This window comes from Hermetia illucens, chromosome 1, assembly GCF_905115235.1.
Source record: "Hermetia illucens chromosome 1, iHerIll2.2.curated.20191125, whole genome shotgun sequence".
Classification (NCBI taxonomy): Eukaryota; Metazoa; Arthropoda; class Insecta; order Diptera; family Stratiomyidae; genus Hermetia; species Hermetia illucens.
This window is the reverse complement of record NC_051849.1, coordinates 209,981,782-209,996,527: the sequence shown is the minus strand read 5'-3', so window position 1 is coordinate 209,996,527 and position 14,746 is coordinate 209,981,782. Positions and strand designations below refer to the sequence as shown.

General features: G+C 45.1%; 1 protein-coding gene across 1 annotated transcript; it reads left to right on the top strand.

The window, feature by feature from the left end:
• Window positions 1–1,351: 1,351 nt before the first annotated feature.
• LOC119647286 (calponin homology domain-containing protein DDB_G0272472) lies at window positions 1,352–8,689 on the top strand. Its single transcript, XM_038048192.1, has 5 exons — window positions 1,352–1,576; window positions 1,628–2,676; window positions 7,480–7,873; window positions 7,935–8,458; window positions 8,545–8,689. Exons 1-5 carry the CDS (start codon window positions 1,352–1,354, stop codon window positions 8,687–8,689), a joined length of 2,337 nt encoding a protein of 778 aa, XP_037904120.1.
• Window positions 8,690–14,746: the final 6,057 nt, after the last annotated feature.

Sequence of the window (14,746 nt, the reverse complement as noted above, 5' to 3'; positions counted from 1 at the left end):
GTTTTGAACCGGCGTTACTTCAGTTGCCTGGTTCACTTTTCCAATCGGCGACTTCCCTACTCGTTCATCCTGGGCCTTGCCGTACGTCAAACAGATGCCTCTTATCATGGCCCTTATATTTTGGTGAATGTTCCTGCGCTCCTTTATAAACTCACACAGCTCCATGATCTTTTTACCGAGGGCAGTAAAGGCAGCTCCAGACTGATCATTGCCCAAAACATCGCTCGGGTGAATCGGCGTCAGTGATTCTTCCTCATCGAAGACTCCCGCTATACGCTTCCCCCTGGGGGTAGCGATCGTGGGGGCTTGTGCCCGTGTGGGAGGGGATCTGCGAAAAATCGAGCCCCTTCTGAACGGGTCCATCACTGGAGCCAGTTCAAGTGCCTCCCGTACGCTTGTAACATTAGATGCCACAGTAGCCAAGGTTCCCACTACTGAGGCACTGCGGTCGTTGGATATCGACGGCCGGGAGCCCGCTTGCTCACTCCCAAAAACCGCCGGCACTGGGTTTCCGAAGCCCTGCACCGTAACTTCATTCTTCTTCTGCTCCTCCATGTTTGATTTCATTTCTGGGTATCCTTCCCATAGCCAATTTTTATCCACGGATAATATCTCCGGCTGCGTGCATGTGCATGGCCATGACACATTCGCCGAGCATTCCCTTACCCGCACGAAGGGGCGCGCCTGATGGGATATTTGGCAACTCCACACAGGAAGCTAAGGATATCAAATAGGGTTTTCTGCGGAGTGTGATGAAACCTCTATACACGTCCTGGTACAGCGTCCTTCACTTGTGCAAAGTAGGTCGAGGCATCTGAGAGATCACTTAATACCAGATGCAAAGTTGAAAGATCCCGAAATAGGGAATATACTAAAGTTCCTGACAGTTATAGGCTTGCTTAAGATACTATGATTAATAGGTACACTATAACGAGCACAATAATTGTTTAAGGACGCGGTGCGGGTTTCCCTTAACAGAATAATAATGTATCTCTTAAATTTGTATAAGTTCATCGACATTCGCAAATTAGGTGCTTTTTATGCTTCACGTAATTTCTCTGTGTGAAGAAATAGAGCAATTTCCAATTACTGTTGGTGACTGTGGTATTTGGCGCTTTCGTTAACCTACTCTTAGCTAAATTTTAAAATACCACAACTTATATTTCGACACTGAAACAAATATAGAGACATATTCTCCAACCCCACACTTCCGAAATTAAAATGTCCTTTCAAATATCAGTTACCATAGTAACGGAATTTGTTTTTTCAAATTTCATTTTGAATGAGAGAAAGGACATCATAAATAGTCGTAGTAATAATTAGAAAGTAAAATTCAATAAAAAAGAAAAGCATGAATGAAAACACAAATGCCGACGACAAATTACGGTCAAAAGATACAAGATGGGATCGAATACGAAAGCGGCATTTGAATTCCTTAAGTGTAAAAACCGAAACAGTGAAAAAGTTCTTTGCGATGGATTTTATTGGACGGGATCAATTGAAGGCTCTCAGTGAAGATAACTCGAAGAAGAAAGTCCTAGATCCAGTTTTAGTAATGAACCTAAGACATGAAATGGTAACTAGCCGTTTATTTCTCTATGCACGTTCAGCTACGTTGTATTTTCAGGTTCGCACGAATGTAACACGAAGGACCAACATTACCTCAAAGGAAATCACTATACAAAGCACAAAATCGCATAACAAAAAAGTAGAGGAACATTATATTGAGAATGAACTAAACAAATTCAAAAGTGAACTATCTAGATCCCGACGAAAGTTTGAATCTCGACCGAAAATCTGTGTGAATCTGAACAATGAAAGTATCTTGGAGAGCTTAGAAAAGTGCAATAAACACACTATCGATTTTTATACCACAGTTCAAAATGCCTTGCAAAAAACCAACAATCAAATATTGGAGGAGGAAGGCAGTATTGCAACGAACCAGAAAGCAATGCAAGTATCAAATGAAGACCATATGGATCACCTGGTCTATGAGAAAAACGTGCGCTTCGAGGATTCAGTGGAAGTCATCAACTACTCCCCAAGGGACGAAATACTGACTGAGATGTGCTCCTCGAATACTAGCAGCGACGTTGATTCCGTTGCATCAGATATTGTTGATGGCGTCTTCGAGAATGTCCGGATGGAAACAGAAATTGAAATGGTTGGTAGATCCTTCGAAGCTTTGCAAAAACCTCCTTCCGATGCAACGAGTGATCCAACTGTGATGAGTCAAGAAATACCAAAATCAGCACCGCTTCAAGAGAGTCAACTGCCCTCATCCGTGGAGTTGCTTCAAGTAAAACGACTCTTCCCACCGGAAATCAATCTTAATCCTCAGATTGAAAATCTAGACAGCAACGATTCAGCTACAACAAAAAGTTCTGAGACTGAATCTAAAGAGCAAGAAGCTATAATATCTGAATTATTCCAGTCAAAGTCGCAAAATAAGGAGAAGATTCTACGCGAGTACTTCTTGAAGTGGACACATGCTACCACTATTAGTAAAATTGAAAAATTAAATCTGACCAATAAAAATGATCGATTTAAAAAAATCAACGCTTTCCTGGATAAAATACGACGAGAGAAGCAACTCGGGCCCGCCCACAAACCGATCCCTGTAAAACCAGATGTTAAGGAAAACTCGATTATATTGGCCAAGAAATACCAGAATAAGTAAGTTGTAATTTTTTAGAACTTTCTAGTCCATCTTTTTTCATTGATTCAAGGATAATATTGTCACGTTCTTAATTTACGTAGTTGCTTTACGTAGTTCGTATCACTGGATTGCGTAGCACTAGACAAAACCCCGTTCTGTAACTTTCATATAAGCGTTTATTTTACACCAAATTAGGCATTTTAGAACAATTCTTTCAACTGGTACAATTCGAGGCATATTCATAACCAACCTGTTCTAACTCTAGAACTAGACTACGTCCAGCATTTTTATATCCCGCGGAACATTCCAGAAAGGCCTACAATGACTTTGCTAGAAAACTACTCCACGCCTTTGACAAGATCTAAATATTCGTCCCACTGTTATACAATTTTTGTGTCCTGGCTAATTGTCATTACTACGATTTAAATTGCAGTCACACCGCCTAAACTTGTTCGTCCCGAACAAGAATCATCGCTATCTACCTGGTTTTCTGTATCGTGCCCCATTTCTCCAGGTACTACAATTCCATGTTCGTCCCGCGTTTATCAACTTCGCCTAATTTAATTAAGAAACTCATTAAATTCCTTAATTCCTCAACGAGGCACTTCCAATTTTGATTGCAACTTTAGTGTTTTCCTCTTCTTGTGCCGTAACCCTGCATTAATATTATTTGATCCTCGAAGGACCCAACAGAACACTCAATGAGGACGACTTTGCTTCAACCATAAAATCCCGTTCGAATGCAGTTCTAATCTCACATATCAGCACACTCCTTCGACTTCGTACGTTCAACTTTTTTTCAAAGCCATGTAGTTCACATAATCTTACCAAATTACATCCTAAGCATTTAGGCCAATAAAACTGCTGTTTTCCCTTCGTTATAGTTTCGATGACATCCAAATTCTCACTGCTTACTTCTTCATGATGCGTCAAAATGATGCCCCGTGTCTTTGCTCATAGGACAACCCTCAGGGGTCGTCAACGATCCTTAACGGGTCGCTTACAATACGGGGAGTGGCGTCCCCGAGGTGCCCGAGCAAGTAGTTCTGACCCCCAGGCTGCGTCCTAGGTAGTAGCCCCGAGAAAGTTTCTCAGTGAAGAGCGAACTGCTAATGACCGATACACGCCGGGACACACTGAGAATCCCCGGAGCCCCCAACAACTCTTTGCCGACGTCGATGGAGTGATATGAGCCTAGCTCTGCCAAGAAAAGGACTCGCAAAGTGATACGGCACCTGCAAAGGAGACAGGAACCCAGACCATATCACGCAGTGCTATAATAGTGGAAAGAGGCACAGTGGAAACTGCCGAAACTAACCAAATGGTTTCGAATATAAGAAGAGTGAGAGGGCTGTCGGCTACACTGGCGCCAAGCTGAAGAATAAAGGCTTATTAATAAATGCCTGGCAATTGTGAAGCGTATGCGATCTGCGATATTCCTCCAGAAAAACGTCAGCAAAGGGATGAAAAACGGGCTAATGGAACTGGAGGAGCTCCTGGACAGGATTTCATATTATAGGCGGACATGAAGAGTAAGACTAAATCCGCAGGAAACAGAAATAACAGCGCTTCCCGACAAGAACACTAGGAGTACCAAACGGATCGCAGACAGCCCATTGCAGAGCGAACTGGGGAAAAAACGAAAGGAGGAAGGAACATCTGAAGGAGACTTCACTCGGGTACTCTCCAGGATTCAAAAGAAGAAGGTGAAGAGGAACAAGCGACAACAACACGTCGCGCCATCAGAAAAACCTCTGCCTAAGATTAAGGCGGACACAAACGACGGTGCACCAAAAGAAAAAGTGGGGAGACGAAGGAGCACCACGGAGCAGAAGTGTCTTCCATTCGGAAAACGAAGGGTGGTGGAGTCCTAGTCGAACTAGGCCCGAAGACAATAACAAATAAAGTTACGTTCTGTGAAGCAGTCAAGGGGCTTCTGGGAGAAAAAGCTTTGGTTTCCAGCCTGGAACCCACGTGTTCTCTGGAAATCCGAAACCTTGACTGCCTCACAGAAAATAACGAAATAGAAAAAGCCATCAAACGCGAATGTCGGGAGCTAACCAATGCCCGGATTGGTATCACCTCTGCGAACTCCTATGCAGAGATCGTGGCGCGACTGATGAGAACATTGCGCACACTGCGGGCTCGGGGCGGTGTCCAGTCTTCAGATCAGAATTGGAAAGAGCTAGGACGCGGTCAACATGATCCGCATCCTACAAATCAATATGCACCGGAGTGCAACTGCTCACGAGTTGCTGGCGCAGTTCACTGCGGAGACCAAAGTTGATTTAGTACTCATCAATGAGCAGTACCAAAGCAAGGACTCAGTTTCATGGCACCCTCCTAAGGGTTTTTACCCATGGCGGAGGGGACGGCTTTGCCTGAATTCGGTGCCCAGGGATAACGTTTTTTAGTGTCTACCTTACGCCGAATGAGACAATGCCGGACTTTCGATGCAAGCTTGATGTTTGGAGGACGCTATCTTAGTCACAGATGGGAGGATCCTGGTCAGGGATGACTTCAATGCTTGAAAGGGGCATACCTCACACAGACTCCAGAGGGAAACGAATTCTGAAAATGGCGGCGAGAACAGGACTGGTAGTTCTAAACACCGGATCCATTCCAACGGAATCACTGGTGTCGCTAGTGGACGAGACTTCTCGGCAAGTGACTATCAATACATTGCCTTCGAAGTGGTGGACACAAACTGTCGGTGTGCGCAACCCCGATGCTCTTTCTATGGGAAGTCGCAAAGGTGAACACTGGGAGGTTTGTCCACAGTTGATGCTGTCATGCAAGTCGTGGATGCCGTTCGACGAGTGGAGGCATAGTCACCGAACTCGACGGATGGTGCTCCATCAGCCTTTAATTCCGTAAGATGGAAAGACATTCTAGGCACCCTAGGCAATACTTTCCACGTGCCGAACTATCTCTTACGGATATTGAGGGACTATCTGAGGAACCGCTCCCTGCTCTATGAAACACTAGAGAGTCAATCGAGTCAAAACCTCGGGCTTACTCTTGACTCAAAGATAAGCTTTTTTGAGGAAATCAAAGCAGCAGCGAACAAGGCTGCAGCTGGAGTTTCAGCGTTAGGCGAACTAATGGCAAACATTGGGGGTCCCACCATGCAATGGAATTTACTATCCCGGGGGGCTGACGGGTGGGTCGTCCTAAAACTATGCGACGTAGAACAACGGTTGAAACGCATTATTAGAAATCGAGGTATGGCTCGTAGATATGGTTGACGCGTTATCTCCTACACAGGGGTTTATGGCAACCATATACCAGGACAGAAAAACGTCGGACTGAGTTTTGGCTCAGCAGGCTCCAGCACATCGAAGGAAAAAACATTCTTAAGGATGGAAAGAAAAAGAAACGAAGTCCATACATTCTGGTTGGCTCATAAGTTCCCAGGTTGTATCGTATGAGAACCAAATCTTCCTCGATTTAGCGCAGATAGTGGCTGGGTACCATACGGATTCAGCCACTCATTATCGATATCTTTTTGGCTATTAAATATTTTCTACTATTTTCCTGGAGCCCTTTTAATGTCTTATCTCCTCCAACCCAGGGCTCGTAAATTAGAGCGTGGTCGATGTCGTCTCCCCTGAGGTTAGAACACTTCATTGCACTTTAGAGGATGTATAAGATGAACGTCCCAGGGACCTTAGTCTATATACTTACTGCACACTTTACTACTAGTAAAATTACCATCCTTACATGACGCCTTGTCAACTCGCTGTAGGGCCTTACTTTCTGGTAAGGTTTCTCGTTTCCGTAATATTGCAAACCTTTCTCCGTTTTCTAGTGTGATCAATTTCCTCCTGAGGTTGGTTACGCTCAACTGCAGGACTGCAACAGCCAGGACACTTTTCCATGTTGGTCTCCTGAGGAGTCCACGAAGACGATGGTTTCGGTATACACGTACAATAACTGATACTGGTTTCACCCATTTTGGCTGCGTGGTAAATAGCTCGTCCTACGATTCGACAGCCTGGTCTTCACATATCCTTTTCTCCTTGTTTTAAATTTTTTTTTAATACCTTCCACTGTGCGAGGAAAGTCCACATTTATAGGAAAGGTAGAATAGTTTCTTTGAAGTGGTGCTCTGTTCTCTCTGTTCTCGCCTCTTCTCCCGCGATGAAAAATTGTGGCGACCACTGACCCTTAAAAACTTATGGCCCCCAAAGTGGGTTTATCATCATCACGACGAATTTTGAATTTTCCACCCTGCCCGGAAGAGGAGTATCCCTCCTTTCTAGCTCCGTTGTCGGGATTTTTTTAGTTTTAATCACCATCCTCGAAGCGGGAGGAAGGGGATGGAAGAGGAAGCAGAAGGACCACTCTTTTAAACCCTTTTAAGAATTACGGCAGTCACGTCCCTTAAAAATTGTGATGCTTTGAAAGGACAGTATTTTGATATGATCATTGAAATGTTTAAATGGCCCTACCCTTGTAGAAACAGAGTGTAAAAAAAGTATGCAGAAGCATGGAGGAGATGCTCCTTTTCTAAGTGCGCTAAAATCTCGTAGCAATCCCTCTCCCCTTATAAAGTCATTGGCGCCCAAAAATGTCTTTAATAGGCTTATTGGAAAGGCGATTATCTCGCCGAATTATAAGGGGAATTGGGCGTTTCTTATCCCCTCCCACCCCCCCCCCCCCCCTTCACCTGCCCAGGTGCAGTGAAAATTCAACCTTCCTAATTTTTTTTTCAACGGTTATGTCAATAAAGCAGATGATTTACTACTTCGACACCAAAGAGATATACTTATTTTAAGCTCTGAATCTACTTTTTGGCATACCTATTTTCATTGCAGGATTAAAATCCAACAAGATATCATCGATCTGCAAAAAATAAAGTTAGAGCGTCAAGAGAGGCTCATCATGGAACTGAAATTGAACAAAATCATAGACGAACATAAGCAATCGAAGGAAGAAGTAAAGCAGGAACTGAGAACTGTGATAAAAACAGGCGAAGTGAAAAATCGAACTAAAGCTAAATGCCTGCGAATTGTAGCGAACCTAAGGGATGAAGAGGATGAAGATGAATTTTCTCGATTGCGCGGAAAAGCCCTAATCATGCCTAAATTCCTGGTAAACATGCAGGAACGAGCAATGGAGAGGAATGTTAAACATGAACAAGCAAAACAGCGTAGGTTACAGCAAGAAGCAGAGAGGGAGGCGGCAAAAATAGCAGCAGAGGAAGCAAAGGTAATTCTTCATAAACTCTTTGCAAACATTTGAGGGTCATCCTTGTTTTCGATATTTCTAGCGCCTTGAAGACGAAGAAGCCAAACAAAAACGCATAGAAGCACTTAAGGAAAAACGACGTCTCGAAAAACTTGCCAAACTCGAAAAGGAGCGAGCCCGTCTTCGTGCCATTGAAAACAATAAAAAGTGCCAAGAATATCGACGCTGTTGGCTCTTACGGAATATAGGCATGGAGGCCTTCAAACGGTTGATCAAGCGGAAACGGCGATTTCAAAAAAAGGCGGAAAATCACAGAAGAACGGTACTCAAACGGAAAATTTTTCAACTATGGATAACTCATGTTCGTAAGGTTTGGGAGCACAAAATCCAACTAGCTGACAACTTCTACATGAAAATAACCAAACGATTTGCTTTTCGCGCTTGGTTGGTATACCACAATGGGGAGCGAAGCAAATATTTAGTGGCGGTTGACTGGTATGAACTGAAGATTACTGAAGCGATTTTCCAACAATGGCTGGGACTGATGAAGTTGCAGAAGCTCATCGAAGCTACAAAGAGTATTCAAGCAGTTTCACACTATAATTGGTTCGTATGTCCTCAGACGAAAGTCTGTCTTGTAGTCACCTTTTCTAGTACTCCTACTCCTACTAATGATTCCATTCTTTTTAAAGGAGTTTGAGATGGAAAGTATTGGACCATTGGCGTCGACTACCTCAGGTTTTAAAAATTGAAAAGGAAACAGAAGAACGCAGACAACGGTGGAGAATGAAAATTTGGGAGCTCCTACCAGACTACAAGCCTAATATAGATGAATAATAAGCTCTCATCCAATAGTGCAACTTATAAAAATTAAAAAAAAATCACTTTTCATAAAAAGGATCAAATATAATTTTACTATAGTACGAATTTCTTATTCTCTAATTTAACCTCTGTCAAAAAAACTAGGCCCATTGAAAAGTCTCTGAAAACTAAAGGACTAAAACCTGACAAATTTCGAACGAAAGCATTCGCTGATATTCCCACTCTGAAGACAAAGCTGACGCTCTACCATTTGTCTGGATAATTACTTACCTGGGGAGGTACATCAAGGACCTGTCAATCGAATCAGAAATTTCACAAAGACTAACCCTTGTAAACGTCGACTAGGCTTGGACAAAAAATTAAGTCCAGATCAAAGAAGAACTCGTCGCAATAGTCTTCGAAGGACATGAAAGTCCTGGGGGTTTAACGCTAGTACCTGCCATGTAGGCATAATCCCACGGTCCTCTTCGGACACGGATTGATTTTGGGACCACAATCAGAGCCCCGCCATGCAAGCACAGCGGTACTGGTTTATACTGAGTGCAGGCTCAGCATTCATACCAGTGGATGTGAGGCCTATCTAACACCTCTGCCGCAACTAAGGGGTACGGCACCCGAGTTGTACAGCGCGACTCCACGCTTGAGCTCCGAGGAACTCTGCCCGCGATGTAGACATAATCGCAACCACCATGAAACCCCCACTAGGGGGCCAACCGCAAATAACCGGGTCGAGAACACATCCTCCAGGAATTCTCCTGGAGCATATACTCTCAGAAGGCCGTCCCGGTTCCCATGGTACCAGATAACCTCCGGTGAGGCTTCATGGCCGAAGCCACTTCAAATGAGTCCATTGCAGACTCGGGTCTGATCGCCCTCCTCGAATACGTGGGGACGGAACTCCCCAACGGGTTAACTGGAATCAGCCCGAAGCGAAGAGTCTTCGAAGGACAAGATATTGACATCCTCCATCGTAATTTGTACGATCAGAGGAAGTGTCCAATTTAAATCTGCAGAAGTGCTAGCGATATCCTCCATGCCCTGCGAGAAACTGAATGAGATTATAATTGATTTCCCCATGCTATCTCTCGACTCTTCAACGGCCAGGATCACGCGCGTGTCCACGGACCCTTTTTTGAGTGCCGTTACCCATCTGTAGATCTTTCCTTATTGACTTTTTCCATCTGCTATAAAGAAGAGATGAAATTTACATTATATATATTCGTCATCTCGTTTGCCAAAATGCTAACGGGTATTATTCCTAAGATGGCGAATGTAGCACCAGCCAAAATGGCCGAGCTTAAGGATCTCATTCAGTATACCGTCCGGGCCTGGAGCATTGTTATCCCTTATTCTACTGCAAGTTTCTAGGAGCTCGTCTCTGGTGACTGGCGAAATTGTTGTTGCATCCAGATCCTTGGAAGGTGTCGGTGCCTCCTTCTTGCTGAACAGTAGCCCCAGGATTATTTTCATCATGAGAGTGAAACACGTAATCTGCTGAGGTGAGTGGCCCCTTCCTTGGCTGGTTAGCCAGCTTAAGTTAGATCTTAAAAGCATAGATTACAAATAAATTTTTATTTTCACAAATAAGTACTAATTTCGGGAGCTATTAACTTCTTTCTTCAGTGCTTAGCTTCTTTGTATCCAATCTAGGCCCGCCTTAATAAGGAACTCCAGACATCCCGGTTTTGCGCCGAGGTCCACCAATTCGATATCCCTAAAAGCTGTCTGGCGTCCTGGCCTACGCCATCGCTTCCATCTTAGGCAGGGTCTGCCTCGTCTTCTTTTTCTACCATAGATACTGCCCTCATAGACTTTCCGGGCTGGATCATCCTCATCCATACGAATTAAGTGACCCGCCCACCGTAACCTATTGAGCCTGATTTTATCCACAACCGGACGGTCACGGTATCGCTCGTAGATTTCGTCGTTATGTAGGCTACGGAATCGTTCATCCTCATGTAGGGGACCAAAAATTCTTCGGAGGATTCTTCTCTCGAACGCGTTTCTGAGGAATACATGAGGACTGTCAAAATCATTGTCTTGTACAGTAAGAGTTTTGACCCTATGGTGAGACGTTTCGAGTGAAACAGTTTTTGTAAGCTGAAATAGGCTCTGTTGCGTGCGCGGATTTCATCATCGTAGCTATTATCGGTTGTGTTTTTCGACCCTAGATAGGAGGAATTATCAACGGTCTCAAAATTGTATTCTCCTATCCTTATTTTTCCTGTTTGACCAGTGCGGTTTGATGTTGTTGGTTGATTGGTTTTCGGTGCAAACGTTGCCACCATATACTTTGTCTTGCCTTCATTGAAGTGCAGAACAAGAACTCATGTCAATTGCCACCTGCTCGATCTGGATGAAGGCAGTTTGTACGTCTCGGGTGGTTCTTCCCATGATGTCGATATCGTCAGCATAGGCCAGTAGTTGGGTGGACTTAAAAGGGATCGTATCTCTTGCATTTACCTCGGAATCATGGATCACTTTCTCGAGGGCCAGGTTAAAGAGGACGCATGATAGGGCATCCCCTTGTCGTAGACCGTTGTTGATGTTGAATGGTCTTGAGAGTGATCCTGCTGCTTTTATCTGGCCCCGCACATTGTTCAGGGTCAGCCTAGTCAGTCTTAGCAATTTCGTCGGGATACCGAATTCTCTCATGGCCGTGTACAGTTTTGCCCTAGCTATGCTATCATAAGCTGCTGTGTGATATCTCCCTTTTTATGTATAAGACATATAATGCCTTTTTGCCAGTCGTCAGGCATTGATTCGCTGTCCTATACTTTGAGCACAAGTTGATGAACCACTTGGTGTCACTGGTCGCCTCCATATTTAACCAATTCGGCTGTAATTCCATCGGCTCCTGGCGACTTATGATTTTTTAGCCGATGAATTGCACAGACTGTTTCTCCTAAACTTGGTGGAGGCAATGTTTGTTCGTCGTCTTCAGTTGGCGGGACCTCCAACTCGCCGATGTTCTGGTTGTTCAGTAGCTCATCAAAGTACTCAACTCATCGCTCTAATATGCCCATTCTGTCGGAAATCAGATTTCCCTCTTTGTCTCGGCAGGATGAGCATCGAGGTGTATAAGGCTTCATCCTGCTGACTTGTTGGTAAAACTTGCGCGCCTGGTGCGGTTGCTCCCTGTACTTTTCTAGTTCACAGACTTGTTGGTTCTCCCAGGCTTCCTTTTTCCGTCTGTGAAGTCGCTTCTCCGCTCGACGGATTTCGTGATAAGTCTCTGCGCGTGCCCGCGTTCTTTGAGAATGCAACATTACTCGGTATGCGGCATTCTTCCGTTCCGTTGCTAGCTTACATTCATCGTCAAACCAGCCGTTCCGACTCCTTTTGCGGCTGGGGCCAAGTATGTTTGTTGCCGTATCAATGATAACTTTCTTCAGGTGGTTGTGAAGATCATTTGTTGATGTTTCATCTCCAGATCCTCTGTTGACTGCGGTTAATGCGGCATCCATTTCCCTGTTATAGATGTCGCGGAAGGCTGTGTTTTGGATGGCTTCAGTGTTAACTCTCACCTGATTATCAGGGGCGACTCGGGGTGGTGTTGTTATTCGAGCTCGGAGCACCATGCCAACGAGATAGTGAACCGAGTCTATGTTGGCCCCCCTATATGTTCTAACATTCATCAAGTTTGAGAGGTGGCGGCGTTTGATCAACACGTGGTCAATTTGGTTGAAAGTGGTCCCGTCTGGAGAGGCCCACGTATGTTCGTGAACCGCTTTCCGCGCGAACCAGGTACTTCCAACAACCATTTCGTGTGATTCTGGTAATTGAATAATCCGCAGTCCATTATCATTTGTATTTTGGTGTAATCTATGGGGGGCAACGTATCGGCTGAATACGGGCTCCGTCCCTACTTGGCTGTTAAAATCCCCCAGTATGATTTTGATATCATATCTGGGACAGGTTTCGAGGGTTCGTTCTACTGCCTGGTAGAAGGTATCCTTCTCCGACTCTGCGGTCTCCTCTGTAGGGTGAACGTGAACGTTAATAAGGCTTTTATTTCTAAACTTGTCTCACAAGCGCAGAGTGCATAGCAGGTTTCATTTTTTGGCTGATTAAGAAACCTACTTCGAGCACATGGTTTACTGGATGGCCACTATAATATATGGTGTAGCGGCTCCAAGAAACCGGTCCCTGTCCAACGCATCTCCTATAACGCTGTTACATCAGCCCGATATTGGGACAGGGTATCCGCTAGCTGTTCAGCAGCTTCATCTCTGCACAGGAAGCGCACGTTCCATGAGAAAATGTGCAAATCGTTATTCTGGTGTCGTTGCCGGTTTCATCGTTGTGGAATCCATCCAGTCCAAGGCTCCTGTTGTGACTTCGTAACAAGTTCTTTTCCATGTAGGGTTGTCAGCCCTACCCAACCCACAACCTGGAGGACCAGTTGGTACAATTTGTCCCGTTTTTAGGAGCGGGAAATTCGCCTTCATCCTTCTCCGTCTGCAGCTTTTCGGTAAAAAAGAGCTGCCAGCGGTCACCACGTGGAGGTGGAGATAGGGTTTGGTAGTAGAGCTGTTGGTGTTGGTTCAGCAGGCATTTCCCAGGTTTTATGCTCTATCGTGTGTACCAATCCACCTTTCACCCTGGGACCTATACTACCCCTTGACCACCTTATTTGTAGGCGTTTGAATATTCCTATCTATCGCCTTCTGAGCCCCACGTCTGGCTTGGTGGGGAGTCAATCAAAAAGTAGCCTATTCACTATTTCATCAATAGTTGGGTCTTCTGCTAAGGAATGGACACAATGCATTGCCAAAGCATGCGAGAAAGTCCTCTACGAGGTGGTACTTGCCTTATTAGGTTAGTCTACCCAATCCTTTTCCAATATGAGGTTTACCAATAATATATCTAACTGTGAGATTTCAAGCATTAAACCCATCAGCAATCAACTTCAGACTTCGTCCTATTTCGTCAAGAATAAGGTTGTCTAGCATGTTTTATCTGGCGTAACAGCTATACACGGCTATTTTCGCCCAATCCCGCTGGCCCACAGACTCAGAGTCCATTGTCCATACCTGTGTCCGCACGCCAAAATCGTCGCTCCACGAATCGAATCTGCTCAAACACCACCGTCGAGTTTTTTGTAGACTTTAGTTATAAGCGGCCATCAAGGCCTTGTACTAAACGACGACATCTTCCAGGCTGATGGGGCAGTGCAGAGACGCGCTGAACCGTCTGGCCGGCACGCTCAAGGTCACTCTCCTCTGGGTTCCCGGGCGTAGGAACATAGAGGGGAATGAGCGGGCTGACGGATTGGCCAGGCAAGGCTCTGCTCTTGGCAGTCCTTCGGCGAATACATTCGGTGTTCCGCTGGTGACTGTCGGGGACCGAGTCTACTCGCACTGCCTAGCAGCCGCGAGCCTAAGATGGCGAAGGCTTACGAGCTGTGTCAAGTCAAGGAGAATTTGGCCCGCTTATAACCTAGCCCGATCGCAAGAGCTCCTGTGACAGATGCGTGCAAATGCATTCAAGATTACAGCGATCTGCACATGACACTGGCCTATAGGGGGCCATACCGCTAGGCTCGGCATACCCTACAGTTCGCATTGCCGAAGCTGCGGAGAAGGAAGGGAAACCCTCATGCACTTTCTCTGCGATTGTCCAGCTCTGGCTAGATTCAGGCCGCGGACACTGGGTAAACCATTCTTTGGGGACCTAAGAGAGATTTCTAGCTGCAGGGTGGGAGAGCTTTTCTATTTTGCGGTCATTTGACGCCCCCGGCAATGTATGCTGTTTATCCTGTCTTTCCTTTTCTTCACATTATATAAATTTGAGGTGTCTACTCCACTCCTTGGCAATATACCTTTTCTTCCCACATCTCCTTTCGTGAAGTGTCCAAGCGTGAAGCATTTGAAGTACCTCTTGAGTGAGGTCTGTTCAGACAGCAGACAAACTATCAGATTCGAACTTTTTTAACCCTTTTTTTACCCACACCGGATTTGTCAGCTCAAACATGAGGTCGCCTTTCTCGTTCATTCGAACCACCCTGGTATTTCGGCCTAGATCTTCTAAAGCATGGTAAGCTTTGTCCTTTTTTTTTAGTATCTCCGC

What these genes read in the sequence shown, in the direction of transcription:
- LOC119647286 (XM_038048192.1), top strand. Translation starts at nt 1,352, where the DNA reads ATGAATGAAAACACAAATGCCGACGACAAATTACGGTCAAAAGATACA. An exon ending in TGAACCTAAGACATGAAATG is followed by an intron (nt 1,577 to 1,627) that starts GTAACTAGCCGT and finishes TTGTATTTTCAG; the next exon opens with GTTCGCACGAATGTAACACG. An exon ending in GCCAAGAAATACCAGAATAA is followed by an intron (nt 2,677 to 7,479) that starts GTAAGTTGTAAT and finishes TTTTCATTGCAG; the next exon opens with GATTAAAATCCAACAAGATA.